This window comes from Pongo pygmaeus, chromosome 14 (assembly GCF_028885625.2).
Source record: "Pongo pygmaeus isolate AG05252 chromosome 14, NHGRI_mPonPyg2-v2.0_pri, whole genome shotgun sequence".
Taxonomy (NCBI): Eukaryota; Metazoa; Chordata; class Mammalia; order Primates; family Hominidae; genus Pongo; species Pongo pygmaeus.
In genome coordinates, this window is record NC_072387.2 from 84,918,349 (window position 1) to 84,940,856 (window position 22,508).

The 22,508-nt window shown below is 37.9% G+C and overlaps 1 protein-coding gene across 6 annotated transcripts in view; it reads left to right on the forward strand.

The window, feature by feature from the left end:
• Positions 1 to 3,282: 3,282 nt before the first annotated feature.
• Positions 3,283 to 22,508, forward strand: part of UCHL3 (ubiquitin C-terminal hydrolase L3) — a 58,021-nt gene continuing 38,795 nt past the window's right edge. For 2 of the 6 annotated variants that reach the window (XM_063650968.1, XM_054446955.2), the window contains exons 1-3: positions 3,283 to 5,253; positions 16,099 to 16,227; positions 21,985 to 22,141. In XM_063650968.1, coding sequence (XP_063507038.1) covers positions 5,212 to 5,253; positions 16,099 to 16,227; positions 21,985 to 22,141 — 328 coding nt within the window. In that variant the 5' untranslated portion in view covers positions 3,283 to 5,211. Of the gene's footprint in view, positions 5,379 to 15,018; positions 15,111 to 16,098; positions 16,228 to 21,984; positions 22,142 to 22,508 lie in introns of those variants that run through there. The other 4 variants (XM_054446954.2, XM_063650969.1, XM_063650971.1 and 1 more) reach the window with 4 other exon arrangements.

Sequence of the window (22,508 nt, forward strand, 5' to 3'; positions counted from 1 at the left end):
ACATGGTGAAACCCTGTCTCTACTAAAAATACAAAAATTAGCTGGGTGTGGTGGCACATGCCTGTGATCCCAGCTAATCTGGAGGCTGAGACAGAAGAATCGCTTGAACTCAGGAGGCAGAGGTTGCAGTGAGCAGAGATCGCACTACTGCACTCCTAGGCGACAGAATGAGACTTTGTCTCAGAAATAAAATAAAATACAAAAAATTTGGTGGTGCACGCCTGTTTGGGAGGCTGAGGCACTAGAATTGCTTGAACCTGGGAGGCGGATGTTGCCATGAGCCAAGATCGCTCCATTGCACTCCAGCCTGGGCGACCAAGTGAGACTCTGTCTCCAAACAAAAAAAAAAAAACAAGACTTAAGTAGGTAAAGTGCCTGGTTTAGAGAAACACAGCTAGATAGTCATGATTTCTGATCAAGGGTGGAGAATGAGTTCATTCTGAGGACAAGGCCTAATTATGTAAGGCTTTGGTATGTTTTCAAGCACTGCCAAAAGGCCACGTTTAGCAATGATAGTTTGGCAATACAACATACACTCAAGGCAGATGACGGGTACAAACACATGCAGCAGGAAGGAAGCTGGACATACTGCTATTAAGATAAGTAATATAAGATGGTGAGTAGTCAAGGTGAAGTGCCATGAATGAGTTACAGGTATACGGAGAGACTGACCCCCCCCAACCCCATAGCCCTAGGGGCAGTTAGGTGGGGCCTGAACCTGAAAGATTCCCTGGGCTGGTTATAACTGTGATGACAAACTTAAGTCAGGTGTTGTACAAATAGCAAATTTCATCAATTCTTAGACATGTATTTTTTCACATTTACATCAGGAATTATAGTGACCATTACATCAGATGGTTTCTTTTTCTTTTTTTCTTTTTTTTTTTTTGAGATGGAGTCTTGCTCTGTCACCCAGGCTGGAGTGCCGTGGCGCTATCTCTGCTCACTGCGAGCTCCGCCTCCTGGGTTCACGCCATTCTCCTGCCTCAGCCTCCCGAGTAATGGGACTACAGATGCCCACCACCACGCCTGGCTAATTTTCTGTATTTTTAGTAGAGACTGAGTTTCACCATGTTAGCCAGGATGGTCTCAATCTCCTGCCCGCATGATCTGCCCGCCTCGGCCTCCCCAAATGCTGGGATTACAGGCGTCAGCCACCGAGCCCAGCCTCAGATGGCTTCTTAAAGTGACAGTTAACCAGGGTAGCAGTCGTGACTCAGTTGTTTTTGCAGGTGCATGCATGAACTTCTTCATAGCTCTTCTACACTTCTATAGAGTTATGAGTATTGTTTGCTCTATATTTACTATGTTTAATTGCCATTTATAGCACAATAGGGTGACTATAGTCAATAATAACTTAATTGTACATTTTAAAAATAACTTAAGGAGTGTAATTGGAGTGTTTGTAACTCAAAGGATAAATGCTTGAGGGGATGGATACCCCATTCTCCATGATGTACTTATTTCACTCTGCATGCCTGTACCAAAGCATTTCATGTACCCCATCAATATATATACCTACCAAGTATCCCCAAAAATTGAAAAATAAAATTTTAAAACATTGACATTTAAAATGTCTTGTAAAAGGCTATGCTGTAATTTGGCATAACAAAAAGTTACTGGGTATGGAAATAAGCATGAAAACAGAACAACAGGTTGCAAACTTGCACTGGTGAGGCAAATATGGACTATTGGAGGAATAGCCACAATTCCATGTATTCTTGCAAAGCATCCAAATAATTTACAATTCCTAAAAACGGTAGATAGCTTTGAGTAGATAAATTACTCAAGTTGCTTATTTCAGTTTAAGGTTGGAGAAATCACCAAATCCCTCAGAATATAAGAAAAAATGTATTAGGATGAGAGAACAGTTTTTTGAGTCACAAGTACTCTTGTTAAGGCATCAAACATTAATTTGTCAAAAACTTCCTGCTGTCTTTGAATAGAAGCTATTAAATTTCCAAAGATGTATGATTCAGCAGTTGCTGCAAAATGTAACCATATGCTTAGTCAAGTAGGAAATAGCGATAAACTTTTATATCCTTTGACAACCATCAAAATTATACTGTCAATGCTAAAGATACTAAAAGTGCATGGATTTATGTAAATAAGTGGTATGACACTATGACACTGTGCATAGGCATGCCACTATATTTAATTGAAAACTGTAAAATATTTAAGAAAATCTTCTCCTGTGATGATATTGTGCATACTCACAAGAAGGGGATGTACAATGTTTTAGTTGATGATCTATAAAGTTGCCTTGAACACTGAATTAGCAAATACTAAATCATTGCTTCTAGGGGAAATGCAGGTTTGGTTCCTGTGAGCCTGTGGTCACAGTATTTTCATTAGCTAATCAGTACATAAGCTTGTTTTATGTGTATTTCTGTTTAAAAACACCTTATGTGATATATATTGTTGATTCATTAGCATTTAACTATAGCCAACAGCACTGTAAGTGAAAACCTGAACAAACCTTATCTAATGTGTGTATTTTCTCTGTAAGGCACATGAACGCCTTCTTGGGCTTGGGTTCACTAAATAGCAGTTGAGCACCACGCTTGGGGGCCATTTTAAACATTGAATTCACTGACAAAAATCTCAAAAATGGGAAAATGAGCATTAAGTAGACCATCAAGAGGACTCCTGTTTCCAGTATAAGAGCTGCAAGAAGGCAGAGTATCACTTTGCTCAACTTCGGCTGGGAACTAAAATTTTTGTCACCCTGTGAATATCTGTGAGTGACCATGAGAACTTTGTGAGTATAGATTTGGGAATTACTAATAAATTTTAGCAAGTAGGCAGTTTCAAAATGCAAAACCCATAAATAATAAGGATGGACAGAACTTTGTAAAGCTTCAAAGTCATATGGCAAAGGATGTGGGTAAAGGGAAGATTAAAAAATTGGAATCAGTGATGCCCAATCTTGGGCTCCGTCTCAGACTTATTGAATCAAAATCTGCATTTCATATTCCCCAGGTGTTTTTATGCACCTCTGAGACATGCTGTCCTCAATACCATGATAGGTACATCCATACCAGACGGTGGAAGTTAAACTGTATAAACCATATAAACCAGATGGTGGAAGTTAAAATGTACAGTTGAAGTCTACAAATTAGACTCCTACATTTGTAAGGATTTTATGGGTGTGCTAGGACAACCTCTGTAAGGTGAAAGACAAGTTATTGCATCTTGCAATTCCTATTAACAGCAAAATGGCAGAGCACCTACTGGGCCTCTTTGGCTTTTGGAGATAGAATATACACTTGGGAATACAGCTTCAACACATTTATTGGGTGGTATGGAAAGCTGCCAATTTGAGTGGCTCCCTAGCAAGACAGTGCTCTGCAGCAAGTCCCTGCTGGGATGCAAACTGTCTTGCTGTCTGGCCTTGTGTCTCAGCAGATCCAATGCTGCTAGTGTTCCTGGAAGATAAAGACGCTGTGTGAAGTCTTAAGCAACCCTAACAGGTGAATCACAGTGCAGAACCTCAGGAATCTGGAGCAAGGCAATTCCTTTGATAGTAAGTAATCTGAAAAGCAGCCTCTGGCATGCACTGGGCCCAGTAGAGACTAAGAGTCTGGCCATGTAACTCTAGTGATAATGCAACTAACTACATCACGAGCTGGACACTGCCAGTTTTACCAAGCCAAAATGTTAGGTGAGGATAGCAGCAATCCATTAGATAACGATGAAGAGGAGTTAAGGTAATGAAATACCTCTGAAGTCAAAGAACAGTGACCAGAAGAACGTGGGTGGGAGAGTTGGAAGTTTCCCAAGAAAGACAAGCTCAGCATAATATTATCTTTTTCTGACTCCCTAACTGCTCTCTACCTGAATTTCCTCTATTAGGTGCAGAATAGTAATATGCAGTCTTCCCCAGGTCAAATTTATGGAGTTATCATTGATAACTTCTGCTCATCAAAGGCATCATCTCTTAAAACAGAATCTCTTTAATCTGTGCCTTTCTTTGTGGCTACTGTCTTAATTTTTTCAGCATTTATTTCTCACACGTTTTCCACATTATTGACAAGTGATGTTTCTGCATATCTGATCATCCCATTTATTCTTCAGATGTTTACTGAGCATTTTCTATGTATCGTGCTCTGGGTTAGGCCCTGGATAAATAATGTGAAGAAGAAAAAAGAGACACTGCTACTGGGCTCCTGGAATTTGCAGTTTGGTGAAAAAGATACATGACAAATCCTGCTTAAGATCCTTCAGTGGTTCCTTGCTGTTTTCAGGAAGCCCAGATGTCTTGACCGGGTTGCCTCTGTTTACCTCTACAGCATCACCTCTAATCAGCACCCTTTACTCTGCAGCCACAGTGCGTTTTCCCTTCTTCACAGCACCCTCCTCTCTGCGTAGGTAAAGTCTATCATCTTTTAAGGGTTCAGTCCAGGAATCCACTTTTTCAGGAAGACTTCTGGACACTCTCTTCCCCCTTCCTCCGTAATTCCAGCACACCTCATGCCATCACTATCGTATAGGTACCACGCTTTTTATCCTGATTCTCCGTTGTCTTGTCCACTGTCTCTACTCCACAGTGAACTCAACTTTGTGTCTTCAATACTTAGTACAGTGATTTCTAGTACTCGACATTTTTTGTCAAATGGAATCGGATATATAGAAATACCCGCTGCCTCCCGCAAGAGCAGACAAGGCCAACCCATCACTCCTGCACCCCGACAAAGGAACAACAGCACCGTGCTGCACGGCGTCCTCCGGCCTTGCTGCCTGGCAATGGGTAGCCACCTAGCGTCTGTCTCAGAAGAGGACTCCGCGGCACGCCTCCTAGCGCAGTCGGTTGACACTGCAAGAATGCGGGGATGCCGGTGACCACGCGGTCCCAGACCGGCGCAAGGCGCACGCGTAGAACGCGAGCGCTCGGCAAAGCTCGGCTCGGAAGAGTCCAAGCGTGAGGGGAGAGGACTGTGGATTCAGATACTGTTTTTCTCCCGAAATAGGAAATTGGCTTATTTTTTTTCCCCTCGACAGCATCTTAATTTAAAATATGACACTTGACCTACGGCCCTGCAGGGAGCGGTTAAGAGGGTGAGAGGCCCGCCAAATTCTTTTTGGTGTTTAGGCGCTCCTCCTCCGGGCGGTGTGTTGGGAGGGCCCAGGTCAAGGCGCGCGTGGGCGGAAGCGGCGGCGGCGGCGGCGGCGGCGGCGGCTGTCAGAGCTGGAGGGCCGGGCACCGCGGCCATGGAGGGTCAACGCTGGCTGCCGCTGGAGGCCAATCCCGAGGTGGGCGCGCTTCGGGGCAGCCCTGGGCCGTGGGCAGGTGCAGAGGGAGCCGGCTTGCTGCCGCGAGTCCACGGTGGTTTGTCTCTAAAGCGTGTTCTCTGTTTCGTTTTCAGGTCACCAACCAGGTGAGTGAGGTGTCTGTCGCTCGGGACCTCGGAGTCTTTTCTGTCTGCTCGGTCCGCTTCCCTGCTGGATTCCACCTCCATGCTTCCAGGGATTCTGGGATTTAATTTCTTGAGGGCCCCTCTTGTTCGGCTTTACGCGGGTCCGCCCCTTTCAGAAAGGACAATCTCGCTGCCACCTGGCTCCTGGAGATTCTCCCACCACTCCTCTGGTCCCATTCCGCAGCCACCACGTATCTTGGGGACTCCGGGTCTGAGGTTTGGAGGGACTTTTACCCTGTATTCCTATTCCCCTTCCTTCTTCGTTTTGCCTCCTGTTAGTGCCGATTCCGTAATTTTCCTACCGGTGTACCTTTTGGATGACTAATTTGCCCACACTTCTGACTCCAAGCTTTGTAAACTCGCCCACCCAGTCCTTGTAATTTCATCCACCGCCTGCACTATGAAATCATCTTCCAATCATCTCTTGCCCCATCAAGTCACTTTTCTTCCCCGCCACGCCCCCTTTATCTTCCAGTCTTTTAAAGCTGGACTTTTAGTTGCTGTTGTATCAAAGAAAGCTCAGTTTGATAGTTCCCACGCCATTCTTTGCAATCTACAGCAATTTAAGTTCCTTCTGGGTGTTGGAGGTTGGGGGTTGGGGAGGGAGGAGGGAACATCTCCCAGCCACTCAGAAGAACAGTAAGTGCTACCAGGTGTAAACTTTTGATCTGCTCTGGTGTGCCTTATTTTACCCTTTTTTTTCATTCTCAACAGCTCATTTATTTTTTACTGCTCTCCTAGTTTGTCATACTCCCTTTACCTCCACTATCTTCCTTCTCATCACCAAGGAACAATCCACCGTGTCCTTAAAAATATTGGTTTTTGGTTTTCAAAGCTTGTAGCAAATTCCCTGGACAAAGAGACATCCTCGTCTTGCTCTCTATCTTAGGGAGGAAACATTTGATCTTTCACCACTAAATATGTTAGCTTTAGGTTTTTGGTAAATGTATTTTAAATCAGGCTAAGGAAGTTCCTCTTTTCACCCTAGTTTGCTGAGAGTTTTTCTTATGAATCTATGTTGATTTTTCGCAAATGATTTTTCTGCATCTCTTGAGATGATCATTTAAGGAAGAAATAATACTAATTCTACATAAACATAAAAGAGGGGAGACGGCCAGGCGCGGTGGCTGACGCCTGTAATCGTAGCACTGGCGCTCTGGGAGGCTGAGGTGGGCGGATCACCTGAGGTAAGGAGTTCGAGGCCAGTCTGGCTGGTGAAACCCCGTCTCTGCTAAAAATACAAAAATTAGACGGGCGTGGTGACACACTCCTGTAATCCCAGCTACTCAGGAGGCTGAGGCAGGAGAATCGCTTGAACCCGGGAGGCGGAGGTTGCATTGAGCCGAGATTGTGCCACTGCACTCCAGCCTGGATGACTGAGCAAGACTCTGTCTCAAAAAAAAAAAAAAAAAAAGACACTTCCTAACTCATTTTATGCTAGCATTATCCTGACGCCAAACTAGACAATTCATAATAAGAAAAACTGCAAATCAGTATCCCTCATGAATATGGATGTAAGAAATCCTCTACAAAATATTAGCAAATAAAATGCAGCAATAAATATATAAAAAGTAACATATGACCAAGAGCAGTTTATCCTGGTGTTGCAAAGCTAGTTCACCATTCAAAAATCAATGTAATTAGCCATATCAATAGACTAAAAAACAAAACTTTTTAGATGATGTTAATTGTTTTAACAAATAAGTTTGTGTAAGTAGGAACTTAAGTCCTGTGATTCAGCTGCTAGTGGACCTTGTTTCTAGGGTGTCTTGAAAAACTATCAAACACGTGAATATTTTAGGGGCACCTTTTTTAATACCAGTAATCTGAACAGGAGCTGGTGATTCTTTGGTGAGTAAAATATTCATGGTTTTCTGCTTTTCAATCCAGTTGAAAGACAGTAAACAAGCAAACAAGTCATTAGCATTTATTATAAGTACAATAAGAAAAAGAACATAGTGCTTTGATAGAGACCATCAGGGAAAATGTAATACATGGAATAGTGACAGGAGACCTTTCTGAGATGATATAAACAGACAAACAATGTTATTTAGTATATGATTATACACTATATCTGGCATGCTTTGGCATGATTTAGTTTGTTTTGAATTTATTTTTTAAAGAAATAATGTGCTTTTAGTGGGAGAATGGGCAAGTATGTAAGAAACGGTTAGTTATAACTAAAAATTTTGTGGTTGTTTCTTTATTCTCTATGTTTTAGTGGCAGAACCAAGAGTAGAAGATGGATAGAAATTTAGTTAACTGACTTAGAATTTGGAGAATGAATAAACCCTAACAACAATATCCATCCCACCCTCTTTTATTTCCTCAACCTAATGGAATGGTAGGATCTTGAACTCACTGTGTTACCGTCTGGTAATTTCATGTATTGTTATTATAATCAATGTGAGCAAATACTGCTTTAGGCTCTGATGATGCCTAGTGTTGTATAAGAATGGCCATCACTTGTCTGCTATATGCAGATGAGTATGAATTGTTAGACATTAGCTAGTAACCATGTGTCTCAGCAGATGTTGTAGACAGTGATTTCTCTTGTTGGTTAGTATGCTGTCAGCCCTTTTAAGGATACTGTGTCATGCTACAGGTAGGACTTAATCAGAATAAAATGAGTTAAGTGATCAAAAAAATTATTTAAACATTTTAAACTCTATTTACCTATGCATTTAAAGGGGTAAATGCAGCTTGCAGCTGATAGAAAGTTACAGATAATTAAACATCAAGAATTACAACGTTTATAGAATGTGATATAGGCAATCATTATTATTTATGACCATACTAAATCTTCATTGTGATTATTTTTTGTGATTTGAGTACAGTACAACCACATTATGTATATTTTACATATTGTTGTGCTTTAGAACTAATGATTTTTGTTTATATGGACCCCTCTCCACCCCAAGGATTATTATTCCTACTCATGATTTTATTGAGGAGGCAAAATATTTTCTAGCATAATATCGAAAGGGAAATAAATTTACTTTAGCATAACTATTCTGTTTAGCCTGTATGCTTAGAGTTAGAAAAAGAATTAGAGGTCATCTGCTGGCTTATTGCCTTAAATAATCACAATAAATAAATCATATAATTCTCATAAGAATTCTCTAATTAGTAGATACCATTTTAGGAAAAAATCTTTGTTATCCTGTCCTCCTTGAGCTGCTGCCTTACCTGTTTTCCTTCTTTGTAAACTTTCCACAAAGAATTGTTCATAGCTGCTGCCACTGCTACCTCATCTCACATTCTTTTCCTTATTCATTCCTATGTAGCTTGCTTCTGTGTGTACCATTTCGTAGTAACTACTTTTGTCAAGTTTACTAATCATTGCCACTTTGCCAGATCCAGTGATCACTTTTCTGTTACCATATTTCTTGGCCTTTCAGCAGCATTTGGTAGAATAGCCCACTCCATCCTTATTGAAACATTATCTTTGCTTGGCTTCTGTGATAATTCTGATTGTTGTCTATTTTCCTAATTGCTTCGAAGAGTCTCTGTTGCTAGATATCTCCCTTCCAACTTCTAAGGAGCGCCTCAGCCAACTTCATCCTAGACTGCTCATCTTTCCTATGTGTTTTCTTGCCCTAGTAATGTTTTCTGTTGTATAGTTCTAATACCATCAGTTGTCGCATAGATGACCCCATGTTCCTCAAAACCCTAACATTGCCACCAAATTGGAAACCTGTATATTCAGCTGACTCTTTGGTGTCTCCATCTGGATGTCTTATACATACCTTAAACTTAATATGGCCAAAAAAGAAATATGGATTTTCATCTTCCCATCTCTACTCTAAACCCTTTTCTTCCCCACCTTCCAAGGGCATAGCCATCCATGCAGTGTTCGAGGTGACGTGTTGATGCAGTTGATTCTTCTTTCAGATTGCCATTCCAGAGAGGCCGTAGTGTCTTGATTTGATTCTCGGATTGTAATCTCTGCTTTGCTATCTACCAGCTCTGAGACCATGGGCAGTTATCTAACCTCTTTGTGTCATAGTTCCTTAATTTCTTCCTTTCTTAAAGACAGGGTCTTGTTCTATCTCCCAGGCAGGCTGGATTACAGTGGCACAATCATAGCTCACTATAACCTTGGAATTCCTGGGCTCAAGCAATCCTCCCACCTCAGCCTTCCAAGTAGGTAGGATACAAGCTTGCACCATCACACCCGGCTAATTTTTGTATTTTTTGTAGAGACAAGATGGTTTTACTCTGTTTCCCAGGCTGGTCTCAAATACCTGGCCTCAAGCAATTAGTTCCTTCATTTCTTATAATCTCTTCTAATCTTGTAAGATCACTATAAGGATCATGTAAAATATGTAGAATGTACATATTACTACATGTAAAATATGTAGAACAATGTCTTGAACAAAGCATGCTCTCCATGAATGTCAGCTATTTTTAATATTCTTTTTCTCATTCCTCAGATCTAATTGATCTGCAACTCTTATGGACCCTTCTTGCAAAGGCTATTCCAAATATGGCTATTCCATTTCAGCTGCCACAGTGCAAGCCACCATCATCCTTAGCTTGGACAACTATAGTAGGCTCCTAACTAGTTCTTCTGCTTCTCCTTTGCTTCCCTAAAATCTAATTTCCATATGCACCCAAAGTGGCCTTAAATAAATGAGAATCACATCTTATAACTTCCTGCTTATCATACTCTACTGGTCTTCCAATGCTTGTCCTTAGAATATACTTAAAACTTTTTTGTTTTTTTAAACTTTTAGCTTCAGGGGTACGTGTGTAGATTTGTTATATAGGTAAACTCGTGTCACAGGGATTTGTTGTACAGATTATTTCATCACCCAGGTACTAAACTTGGTACCTAATAGTTATTTTTTTCTGATCCTCTCCTCAGCCTTCACCCTCAGGTAGGCTCCAATGTCTGTTCCCATCTTTGTAGCCGTGTGTTCTCATCATTTAGCTCTCACAAGTGAGGACATGCTGTATTTGGTTTTCTGTTCTTGCGTTAGTTTGCTAAGGATAATGGCATCCAGCTCCATTTCAAGCTTTTATCATGTCTGAATGAGGAGGTACTGCCCATCTCTGACCCACTCATGCTATGCTGCAGTCTTCGAATGTGGAGTCTGTTCCTGCTTTAGAGTCTTTGCACTTGCTCATCCTTTGCTTGAGTCATCCACTCCTGGTTGTTTCATGGTAGGTTCTTGTCATCTGTGGCTCAAGTTCAAGTCATCTCATCAGTGAGTCTTCGAGTACACAGCTAAATTAGCCCCCCAAATCTGTACTGTCATCCTCTCTTGTTTCATTTTCTTCATAGTACTTCCCACTTTGTGAAATTATCTTGTTTATGTGTATACTTGTTTATCATGTGTATGTTACCACTAGAATGTAAGTTCTGTGAGAAGAGGGATGTGTCTGAAGTATGAGAACGGTGCCAGGCTCACAGGGGTCCATCAACAAATATGGAGTTGTCAGATGGAAGAATGAATAGATCTTATAAAGCTGCTTTCCTGCTCCAGAAGATCTCCCAACATTATCTTTAATGTGGTCGTGAATCCTTTGCCTATTTTAATGAGCAGCATTCTATCTCTTAAAGTGGTTTAATTTTTTTATTATAATAATAAGAATAATATATAAGTAGAAGAATTATATTTCTTTTATTGAAACAAAATCTGCTTTCTTGTAACTTTCTTCAGTTGTCTATCATTCTTCTCATTGAAACCATAGAGTAAATCTAATTGCTCTTTAAAAAACTCTTTAAATTAAAAAAATTTATTTCTTTTTGAGATGGAGATCACACTATGTTACCCAGGCTGGCCTCCAGCTCCTGGGGTCAAACAATTCTGCCACCTCAGCCTCCTGAGTAGCTGGGACTACAGGCAGGTGCCACTGTACCTGGCTCCTAATTGCTATTTTATGATATTACTAAAAATATCCAGGGACAGGAATCATAGTAATTTAAGTCCTCTCTGAACATGCTTAGAAACTTTAGCTGTGATGTCTTCCAGAACCTTATCATACTGGTCACCTGCCTTTGGGCTTTCTTGTCTTGGTCATTGACTTTCATAAAATATGCCTCCTATAGGCGTATTTTCTGCTGAGTAATCTATGTCGAGTACAGTGGGCTATTACATTATCTTAAATGATCCTTCTTTTAAAGCAGACTAACATTATATCACCTTTGTTGGCAATTTTGTAGTTAGTCCATATTGAGCCTGCAGTGAAGTAAACTTCATTTTTTCTTAATCCACACATAAAGTGTTTTCAGTGTTTCCTCATTATGTCCTTTAATAATTGTCTCATTAAAATTTATTTTTGCTAGTTTCTACACTGCCATTTTCTCATTTAACTAATAGTTATTCTCCTACTTCTACATTTAGCAGTTAATACTAGTTTACTGGTAGTAATATCAAGTAATTGCTAGGTAAGTATAATTTTACATCATAATTCAAATCATTAATAAATTAGTAACAAGGCAGAATCTCTGGCTGCCCTGAACAGACCATTAAAGACCAGAGGAAGTGGCTTTAAGAACAAATTTGAAAGTGAATTTTATCTATTTTTTTAATTTATAAAATCAGAGTTTTTGTTATTTGTCACCTAAAGAATGAGGAAGAATTTGTTATAATTTAGGGACAGGAACGAACAGGTTTTTAAGACACAGAAGTCTAGTTTGTATGCAAAAACCTGGAGGGAAGAGATGGTTATAGACAGTTTGAAAACTCTCAGGAGTTCATTGTGGCCAAGTTAGAGAATAAAGTACCAAAAAGATACTCTGGGCAGAGAGAAATGAAGCTGGGAAAGTAAATAGGTGCCATAGTGTTCACAGCCTTGCATGTGAGTTCTGGCAGATGGCCTTGAAAAAGCACTTAACCTCCCAGACGTAGTTTTCTTATTGGCTGGTAAAACGATACACTGGGTTGAGTGCAGTGGTTCACACCTAGTGAGCACTTTGGGAGGCCAAGGCCGGAGGATTGCTTGAGTGTAGGATTTCAGACCAGCTTGGGCAACATAGTGAGATGTCTCTACTAAAAAATAAAAAAATTTAGCTGGCTGTGATGATGTATGCCTGTAGTCTTGGCTACCTGGGAGGCTGAGGCCAGGAGGATTTCTTCAGCTCAGGAGTTAGAGGTTGCAGTGAACTGTGATTGTGTCACTGCACTCCTGCCTGGGCAATGGAGCAAGACCCTGTCTGTAAAAAGAAAAAAAGGAAGATAAAATGAAACCTGCCTTGACATGGCAGTAGAGGTGAAGTGGGTACTGCTCCTAGCTCCTCACGTACAAGGATCTCAAAATATATTTACAAATAATTGTAAATATTCTTTATCTAGTGAAAAATTTGTCATTGGACCATAAAATAAAAAGAATAAGTTGACTGAAGATTTTTTAACAGCCAAATATTATAATTTATTAATTATTTTTCTCAATTGGCCAAAATTTTAGAGGCATTGTGAAAATTTGTTGAGTTAGTCAGAGGTTTTTTTGGTTATTTTATTACTCAATATTTAAGTTTGAAAAGCCAGAAGACTGGTGATAGAGGTTATGAAACCTTTTATCCTGCTTGATGTGAATGGGATGCTTCTAATTAACTGTGTAGAGATGGCTTTGCAAATGCATGTGTAGATAATTATCTTTGTGAGCAGTCTGGAAAAATATTTTTGGTATAGTTTTAAGACCATCATTTTGTGTTTTCTCCCAGTTTTGTAAATTTAAATAGAATACATATGTGTATCAGTTCTATATATTTGTAACTTACAGCTACATATAATTATTGTAAAACTAATGCTTTTATAAAATACTAGAAAATAGAAAGGTGGATTCACACACCACCCAAGCTAACTGCTAACATTTTAGAAAATTTCCTTCCTATCTTTCTGTATTTGCATATGATCATTTCAAACACAGGGTTTTTTTTTAATTGTAAAAGTAGGACATTTTAATGATTTTTTTTTTCTTGAAGAAGTGAGTGGTAAAAGTTGACCCTCTTCTCTACCCTTTCTCCACTTCCCAGAGGTAGTCTTTATAGCTGCTTTTATTCTTTGTATTCAGATAGCTTCTGGTGAGCCTGACTCATGGCAATCTGGAGTCAGGATCTAACAATATATTCAGTAGATATTAGTTGCATTGAATTTCTTTATATCTATCTCATTTAATTGTTGATATAAGTAAAAAGTTAAAAAGCATGATTTTGGTTAAAGTTTAATCAAGTTATGATTTTATCTACTATTGGATCATTCATTATGTCCTCAGTTTGATACTAATTGGTATCACTACAGTGGCTGCGTTTGGTTCCTAGTACTTTTTGTACTTGTTAGCTTTGGCTGACATGGAGTAGGTTTGCAGTGAACTGATTTACAGTACTTGCTGATTTTGTCCAGACCTTTCACTAAAATATTCTGTGACTTTTAGTTTGCAGCACAGATGTAAAATTGCTCTGTTGTATGTACCATCGTGTTTTGTGACTTTATAACAGCCTGACTTTGTGGGTACATAAAATTAACAAATAAATTTAAATTCTCTTATCAGGGTTCATGATACTTTTCCTTAAAAGGCATATTTAGGTAGTCTTCAGATTTGATTAATGAATGCTAGGGTTTTAGATTAGGAGCCAAATGTATCTTTTCTACTTCTTTTCCTCATTATACAGAGGCTTCACTGATGTATATAGACATACAGATGGCTAGGTTATCTACTAAAGTAGAGATGTAATCTTTAGTCAGTTCTAGAAATATAACTTGGGTGTCTGTGATTCAGCCATGTACAGTACTAGGCAATGGGATTAAAAACATTGAGTAAGACAGTTTTTTCCCTTGACTTTGCAGTTAATTTTTATCCTTTTTGGTTTTTAGATAGAATTGAATACTGAAAAAGCATAGACTAGGAAGTTTGGAGGAAGTGGAGAAAGGAGCAGGAAGTAGTTTGCAGTGCTTTAGTGAAGTATAAATAGAATCAAGTAAGAATGGATATAATGTAGAGGAGCCCATTGATCTCCTCAGCCCCGGACTCTTTTTTTTTTTTTTTTTTTTTTGAGACGGAGTGTCTCTCTGTCGCCCAGGCTGGAGTGCAGTGGCGCGATCTCGGCTCACTGCAAGCTCCGCCTCCCGGGTTCACGCCATTCTCCTGCCTCAGCCTCCCGAGTAGCTGGGACTACAGGCGCCCACCACCACGCCCGGCTAATTTTTTTGTATTTTTAGTAGAGACAGGGTTTCACCGTGTTAGCCAGGATGGTCTTGATTTCCTGACCTCGTGATCCGCCCGCCTCGGCCTCCCAAAGTGCACGCCACCGCGCCCGGCCCTCAGCCCCGGACTCTTATAGGGCATGTGACTTGTTGCAAGAATGAACCTAATCTTTGCTGAACACATTCTTCTAAGAAAGTTTTTATAAATCAGTACGTTTCTTATTAAACATACCTAGAACCTTATTTTTGACCAATGATATCATTAGCAAGTAGATTATCTTCTACAAGCAGAGAAATGAAAGGATAAGGACAGTTGCCCTTTAAACAGGAAGGTCTTGTCTTACAAAACTCAAATGCATGTGAGATGAATAACACTGTTTATATACGTGTCATGGCTTCACTGGTTTTGCAAGACCTCATTTGATGATTTAAGTACATGTGATCATTCTTCAGGGAGAAATGCCTATGGCACCTTTTTTGTTTGTTTTTAATTTCAAAATTTCAGATGTTAGACCAGCAAATACTATAATGTGTTCTTGAGGTAAGATATAGTGATGCATTTTTAATATGATTTTTGTTTCCTCTATTCCTTTTTTCTATCATCTAAAACTTATTTTGTAATGATGTACTTAAAAAAGTTATCAGCTTCTTTTGATATAGAGTTATTAATTTATTGTGAAAATGACATTCTCATTTTTTCTCTATGTGATAGATTAAGGTCTGACATTTTATTTTCCTGTGACATCTTAAGAATTGTAAAAAAGCACTAATTTTTTGTTACAGTTATTTTGCCAGATATAAGAGAGGCAATGAAGTTAAGTAGGTTTCATTGTGTAGTACAGGTCAGGAAGCCAGTAGTTTACTTCCTATATCAAGCATTTTCTGTTGTTCATACAGTGCATTAAATGCATTTTTGGCTTATATTACTCTTTGCTCATTGATACAATTCATGGCTATCAATCTATCTTTAGACCTCAGACATCATTTTTGGTAAACAGGATAAACTCTGTTGATTTTCTGATAAAATATTTATTTATTTACTGTAACTTAAATGCCTCTCCTTAAAAACCAAGCTCTGGAAATGAGTTTAACATATCAACCAAGCCAACTTGTATGTATTTGATGAAGTCCAGGCTTATTAAATTCAATTCCAAAGAAATGGAGTTTGAAAAAAGAGGTTTTATTTCACATGTTATGAATGTTAAATGTTATGTGCTGTAAATAAATTGCTATTTCTTCTCACCCTGTTCATAGAAAATCTGCTTTACTACATTCTTCCCCCCTAGTTTTACTGAAGTATAGTTGACAAAAATTGCACATATTTAGGGTGTACATTGTGATGTTTTGATATGTGCTGCTTTACTGCATTCCTACTGAATGTCAGTTACATTTGTATTTTATCCCTTTATATGTATTAGATAGAGTACATATTTGTTGATCATTTCCCTTTTAACACTATGTATAGTATACTAGTTTTCTTTTACCAACTAACGTTCCATTGTTTTTTTTTTCTTTCTTTCTTTTACCAGTTTCTCAAACAATTAGGTCTGCATCCTAACTGGCAATTCGTCGATGTATATGGAATGGATCCTGAACTCCTTAGCATGGTACCAAGACCAGTCTGCGCAGTCTTACTTCTCTTTCCTATTACAGAAAAGGTAATCGTTAAGTAATATAGAAAGTTTCTGGTAAATACAATTTTTGCTTTATTCTATCTTATTTTTTGAGGCAGGATCTCGCTGTGTTGCCTAGGCTGGGGTGCAGAGGTGTAATCATGGCTTACTGCAGTCTCAACTTCCCAGGCTCAAGCAATCCTCCCACCTTAGCCTTTCGAGTAGCTGGGACCACAGGCATGTTCCACCACACCTAGCTGATGCTTGTATTTTATTTTTGTAGAGACAGGGCCTCACCATGTTGCCTGGGCTGGTCTCCAACTCGGGCTTAAGTGATCCTCCTGCATCGGTCTCCCAAAGTGCTGGGCTTATAGGCATGAGCCACTGTGCCCAGCCCAATTTCTTTTTCCTCTTATTTTAATTTACAAAGTTTTTGATAAATACAATCTTTAAGAACAAATGATCCCCTTCTTACATAAAATTAGGCAATCTAGGCAGTAAAGAAATCTTAAAACTGTTTTTATTAAAGAGATGATATTTAGATTTTGATGACAGTAAAGTCCTAAGTTAGTGCTTTAAGCTTGGGTAGTTTTCTTCTTTTATAAAAATTTGGTTAGTTTGCCTCAGCTGTGTTTTGATGTCACATTTTGATTTATGTATTTTAGAAATTTTAAGTACTAGAATAAATTTAAATACAGTTTTTTCAATATATATATATAAAAGGAATCTCCTTTGCTTATTTTAAGTTGGTAGGGGAAACTGATAATGTGGGTTACATTATTTTCAAAATAAACTTGAATGGGAATCACTAAGCTTAAATACATTTTAATTGGCAGCTTTAGGGTGTGTTGGGGATTATAAATAGCTATTCTTTGAGCTCTGTATTTAAATTCAAGTCTACATATTTTAGTCCTTTTTTCTAGAATGATGTGTGTGTATGTTTCTGTGTGTGTGTATATATGTATACGTATACATACATATATACGTATACATATATACACACACATGCACATATATATGTATAGTGGAGCCAGAACTTTTAAGTGCATTTTATAATAGATTTTGAGGCTATATCCTTCTGATTTTTGTTTTTAAAATTAGAAACAGTAGGATGATTGTAGTAGTTATGAAAAATGAAGAAGTAAATGGGAAGATGTGAGAGAAATGTTGATGATTTGTCGTATTTGTGCTCAGGTCATCCTATTCTTCAGGACTAAATGGAGCCAAATCCCACAGGATTTAAGACTTTGCTTAGTCCTGGAAATTCCTGGATCATTTTCTTTATGCTATAACAAATTAGCCTCAATTCAAGATAAATTAAATAACATTGAAAATTTTCTCTCTTCTACTTAAGGGTTCTACAAACCAAATTATTCAATAAAAGAAATGATATTTCTTTGCATTTGCTATTCATAATAGAGAAATTTGGAGTTAGGAATTTCTTACTGATTGTCTAGTATTAGACCAAACCCCTACACAATGGTAAGGTTATGATTACTGACATTTGTAGAAGAGTTAAGACAAAAACTTAAGTTTACTCTCTTTTAATCCAATGTTATTTTTACCTTTTTTGATTACAAAAATAAGCCAACAGATAACTATTCCAGGACCCCAATTGTAATGAACAGTAAATAATTGAAAAAAAAATCAGTTGCCTAAAGCTTAGGGTTTCTTAGCTGGTGTGATACAAATAGTTTTTTTGTCTGAATTGGAAATTTTCAAACCATTGATTTTTTGTGACTTTTTTTTTGTAAAAAATAAATTAGATTTGATCTCTTTCATTTAGTGAGTCACCAGTATTAAAAAGGCATATTACCCTTATTAATAGGATTTAATTTAGTAGATTATCAGAGCTAAAAAACTTGTCCATGTTGAAAGGAAGAACACAGTTCTAAAGTATTTGCGTAAGTAAATTTGTACTTACATAAGTAGAAAATTATGTAAGTAAATATATAAGTAAGCATAAATACTTATAGAACTATAATAACATATAAGTAGAGAATATAAATAGCATGAACCACTTTTAGATGTCTTACAGTTTTGTAGATCCCTATTTCAGCTTATAGGTGATATATTGCAAAGTTATTAAGAGGATATCTAGTGCATTTTTTAGGAGCCGAAATGTCTTTGAAGTTCCAATTTAGAAATTGAATATGTAGTTGTGAATGACTTAAGCATACTAATAGCAAAGGAACTGTCGTGGGTACCTCATTACCCTTTATGTATGTATGTATGTGTGTATGTATGTATGTATGTATGTATATATGTATATATTTACTTATTTTTTGAGACAGCATCTCACTCTGTCGCCCAAGCTGGAGTGCAGTGGCGCGATCTCACCTCATTGCAACCCATGCCTCCCAGGTACAAGTGATTCTCCTGCCTCAGCCTCTGGAGTAGCTGGGATTTCAGGCATGTGCCACCATACCTGGCTAATTTTTTGTATTTTTAGTAGAGATAGGGTTTCACCATGTTGGTCAGGCTGGTCTCGAACTCCTGATTTTGAATGATCTGCCCACTTTGGCTTCCCAGAGTGCTGGGATTATAGGTGTGACTCATTACCCTTTAAAGTCAATCATGGTGGGTTTTTAAAAATAAATTTTATTGTGTATTTTTGAAGTTTACAACATGATATAGGATTCATATACATAGTAAAATAGTTACAATAGTGAAGCAGATTAACATATCTATCATCACATAGTTACTTTTTTTGTTACAAGAGCAGCTAAAATCTACTTATTTAACAAAAATCTCTAATGCAATATGATTTTATTAACTTTAGTTTTCTACTTGTTTTTCCTATACATCTGCTATTTTGTGTCCTTTGACCTACATCACATCACATCCCTGTTAACTTCTGTTTCATTCTCTATCTCTGTGTATTTGAGCTTTTCCATGTATCAGTGATATTATACAATATTTTTCTTTCTGTGTCTGGCTTATTTCACTTAGTATAATGTCCTTCAGGTTCATCCATGTAGCAAATGTTAGGATCTCCTTTTTTAAAGGCTGAATAATATTTCTGTGTGTGTGTGTGTGTCTATATCTATGCCACCTTTTCTCCCAACCAAGTACTAACAAGGTCCAACCCTGCTTAACTTCTGAGATCAGATGGGATTGGGCACACTCAGGTTACTAGGGTCATAGACTATACCATGTTTTTATCCATTTAGCCATCTATGGACATTTGGGTTGTTTCCATATCTTGGCTATCCTGAGTAATGCTGCAGTGAACATGGAAGTGCAGATTTTTTTTTTTTTTTTTTTTTTTTTTGTGAGACAGAGTCTTGCTCTGTTGCCCAGGCTGGAGTGCAGTGGTGCGATCTCGGCTCACTGCAAGCTCTGCCTCCCGGGTTCACGCCATTCTCCTGCCTCAGCCTCCCGAGTAGCTGGGATTACAGGCGCCCGCCACCAAGCCCGACTAATTTTTTTGTATTTTTTAGTAGAGACGGGGTTTCACCGTCTTAGCTGGGATGGTCTCGATCTCCTGACATCGTGATCCACCCGCCTCAGCCTCCCAAAGTGCTGGGTTTACAGGCATGAGCCACCACGTCCGGCCTAAAGTGCAGATATCTTTACAAGGTAGTGATTCATCTCCTTTACAAGGTGATTCGTCTCCGTTGGATATGAATTGCTGGGTCATATGGTAGTCTATTGTTAATTTCTTTAGAAATCTCCATACTGTTTTTCATAATGGCTGTACCAATCTGCATTCCCACCAACAGTGCACTTGGGTTCCCTTTTCTCCACACCCTCACCAATGTTTATTATCTCTTTTTGATAATTACCATCAATGATAGTGTTTTGTTGTTGTTGTTTTTTGTTTTGAGACAGAGTCTTGCTCTGTTGCCCAGGCTGTAGTGCAGTGGTACCATCTCAGCTCACTGTAACCTTTGCTTCCTGGGTTCAAGTGATTCTCATGGCTCAGTCGCTGGAGTAGCTGGGATTACAGTCATGTGCCACCATGCCTGGCTAATTTTTGTACCTTTAGTAGAGACAGGGTTTCACCATGTTAGCCTGGCTGGTTTTGAACTCCTGACCTCAGATGATCCACCCCCTTCAGCCTCACAAAGTGCTGGGATTACAGGTGTGAGCTACTGCGCCTGGCCAGTGATAGTGTTTTGAATGTGTTCTTTGTGATAGTGCGGTCCAGCCAGTAAATCATAGGCAAAGAGGCTATAAATTTTATTTCTCTCTGATATTTATGTCTCTTGGCCTTATTTTTTTTTAAGTTTTTGATCTACCATGATTTCTTTTTTTCCTTTAGTTGCTTTGTATCATTTTAGGAATTTTTCCTACACATTACATCTTGAAATTATCAAATCTATTTTGCTTTGTCATCAGGAACATTAACAACAGACTAAGCTATAGAACTGTAAACTTTTCAGCATAAGACCTTAACATACTGAACCTTTCCAGTTTTTTATCAGTCAAACTTACATGAATAATGTCCATTTATTCTGATAGTGTTACTTAAAATGTAATTTAGAAGCACAATAATAAAATTCATATTTTGAGCACAGATACATTTGTTGTTAGAAGCAGTTTATTATTTTTTTCTCCATAGGCAAGAGATAAAAGAAGCAGTTTCTTAACTACTTGTAGGTTTTCTATAGACATTGTTTCTTTTATTGCAGGGGATCAGGAAAATGTTTCTGTAAAGGATTAGATAGTAAATATTTTCAGCTTTGCAGGCCTTTAAGTCTCTGTTGCAACTATTTGACTTTACCTTGTAAACAGCCATAGACAATACATAATGAAATTTTACTTATGAAAAGAGGCAGTGGGCCAGATTTGGCCTGTAGGCTGTCATTTGCTGACCCCGCTCTATTGGAAGCAGAAAGTTATGGAAAAACTATAAACAAAACAATAAAATCATCTTTCTCCTCCCCACCTCACTGATTTTTTAACCTTTTTGCTATTTTTTACTCTTTCTTACTATTAGGAAACTGAGATACAGAGACATTAAGTAATTTGCTAAAGTCACACAGCTAATAACAGCTGAGCCAGGACGTGGGCCCAGGCAGTCAGCTATAGAGCCCACATTTTTTATGCTTATTATTATACCCTATTGCTTTTATAACCAGTTATTATAGATAATGGTTAGTGTCAGTTACGGATTATATGATGTGAATTTTATAAATATGCTATGATTTTCCAAAAGGAAAAATATTTTTGCCAATGATAAACAATATAGAAATGTAACAATTAGCAAGTAAAACTTCTCCAGTAATCTCTTGGCCCAAAGATAACCTCTATTAAGTTTTTGCATACCCTTTCAGACTTTCCAATGTGTATATACATATTTTAAAAACATAAATGGGAATTGTTATTAATACATACTGACCTATAACCACACTTAGTTATGGACAAAGTTCTAAATCAGAATGTGTAAATCTATTATGCTTTATAGTATTCTATTACGATATGCCATAATATATGTTAACCAAATCTCCATTGATGTCTTAGACCAATCTCCTACAAAGGAAATTGCTTATTGGAGTGTATGAGAATTTAAAATGTTAACACATATTGCCATATGCCCTGTAACATGATCGTACAAATACATACTTTTAATAATAGCATAGGAGAATGCCTTTTTTGCCCATACCTTCACCATCACTGGCTACTGCTATTCATTTTTCAATCTTTTGTCAGTCTGGTAGGTGATAGATTAATTCTTTTATTTTAAACCCTTTCTTTCATAAAAATATTTTTTATCATTTGCATTTTTTCTTTTGCAGACTGAGTTTTTTGATATGTTATCTTCCACAAATACATTATTGACTTTTTTTTTAATAGTATGAAGTATTCAGAACAGAAGAGGAAGAAAAAATAAAATCTCAGGGACAAGATGTTACATCATCAGTATATTTCATGAAGCAAACAATCAGCAATGCCTGTGGAACAATTGGACTGATTCATGCTATTGCAAACAATAAAGACAAGATGCACTTTGGTAAATGATTTTTCATTACTGCATTTTTTTCCCCCTTAATATATAAGTTAATTTCATTGAGCAGTAGGTGGTGCTCTAATTCTTTCTTCAAACTATAAAATAAAGCATTCCCTGCTTCTTTTATGATGGGAATATATATACTGTTAGAAGAAATATTAATCCTTCTCATTCTTTTATATTGTTTACTAATAGGGGTTAAACAAATGGACAAATATTAATAATGTAAGGCTTATCATTTATAACATGATCCTTACATTTCTAACCTACCAATGAAAGAATTTAACCTGAAAAATAGTAGCATACTTCTAGTATTTTCATATATTGGTCTCTCTGCTATATCAAGCCTTTTTAATTTTATCTTCTTTCA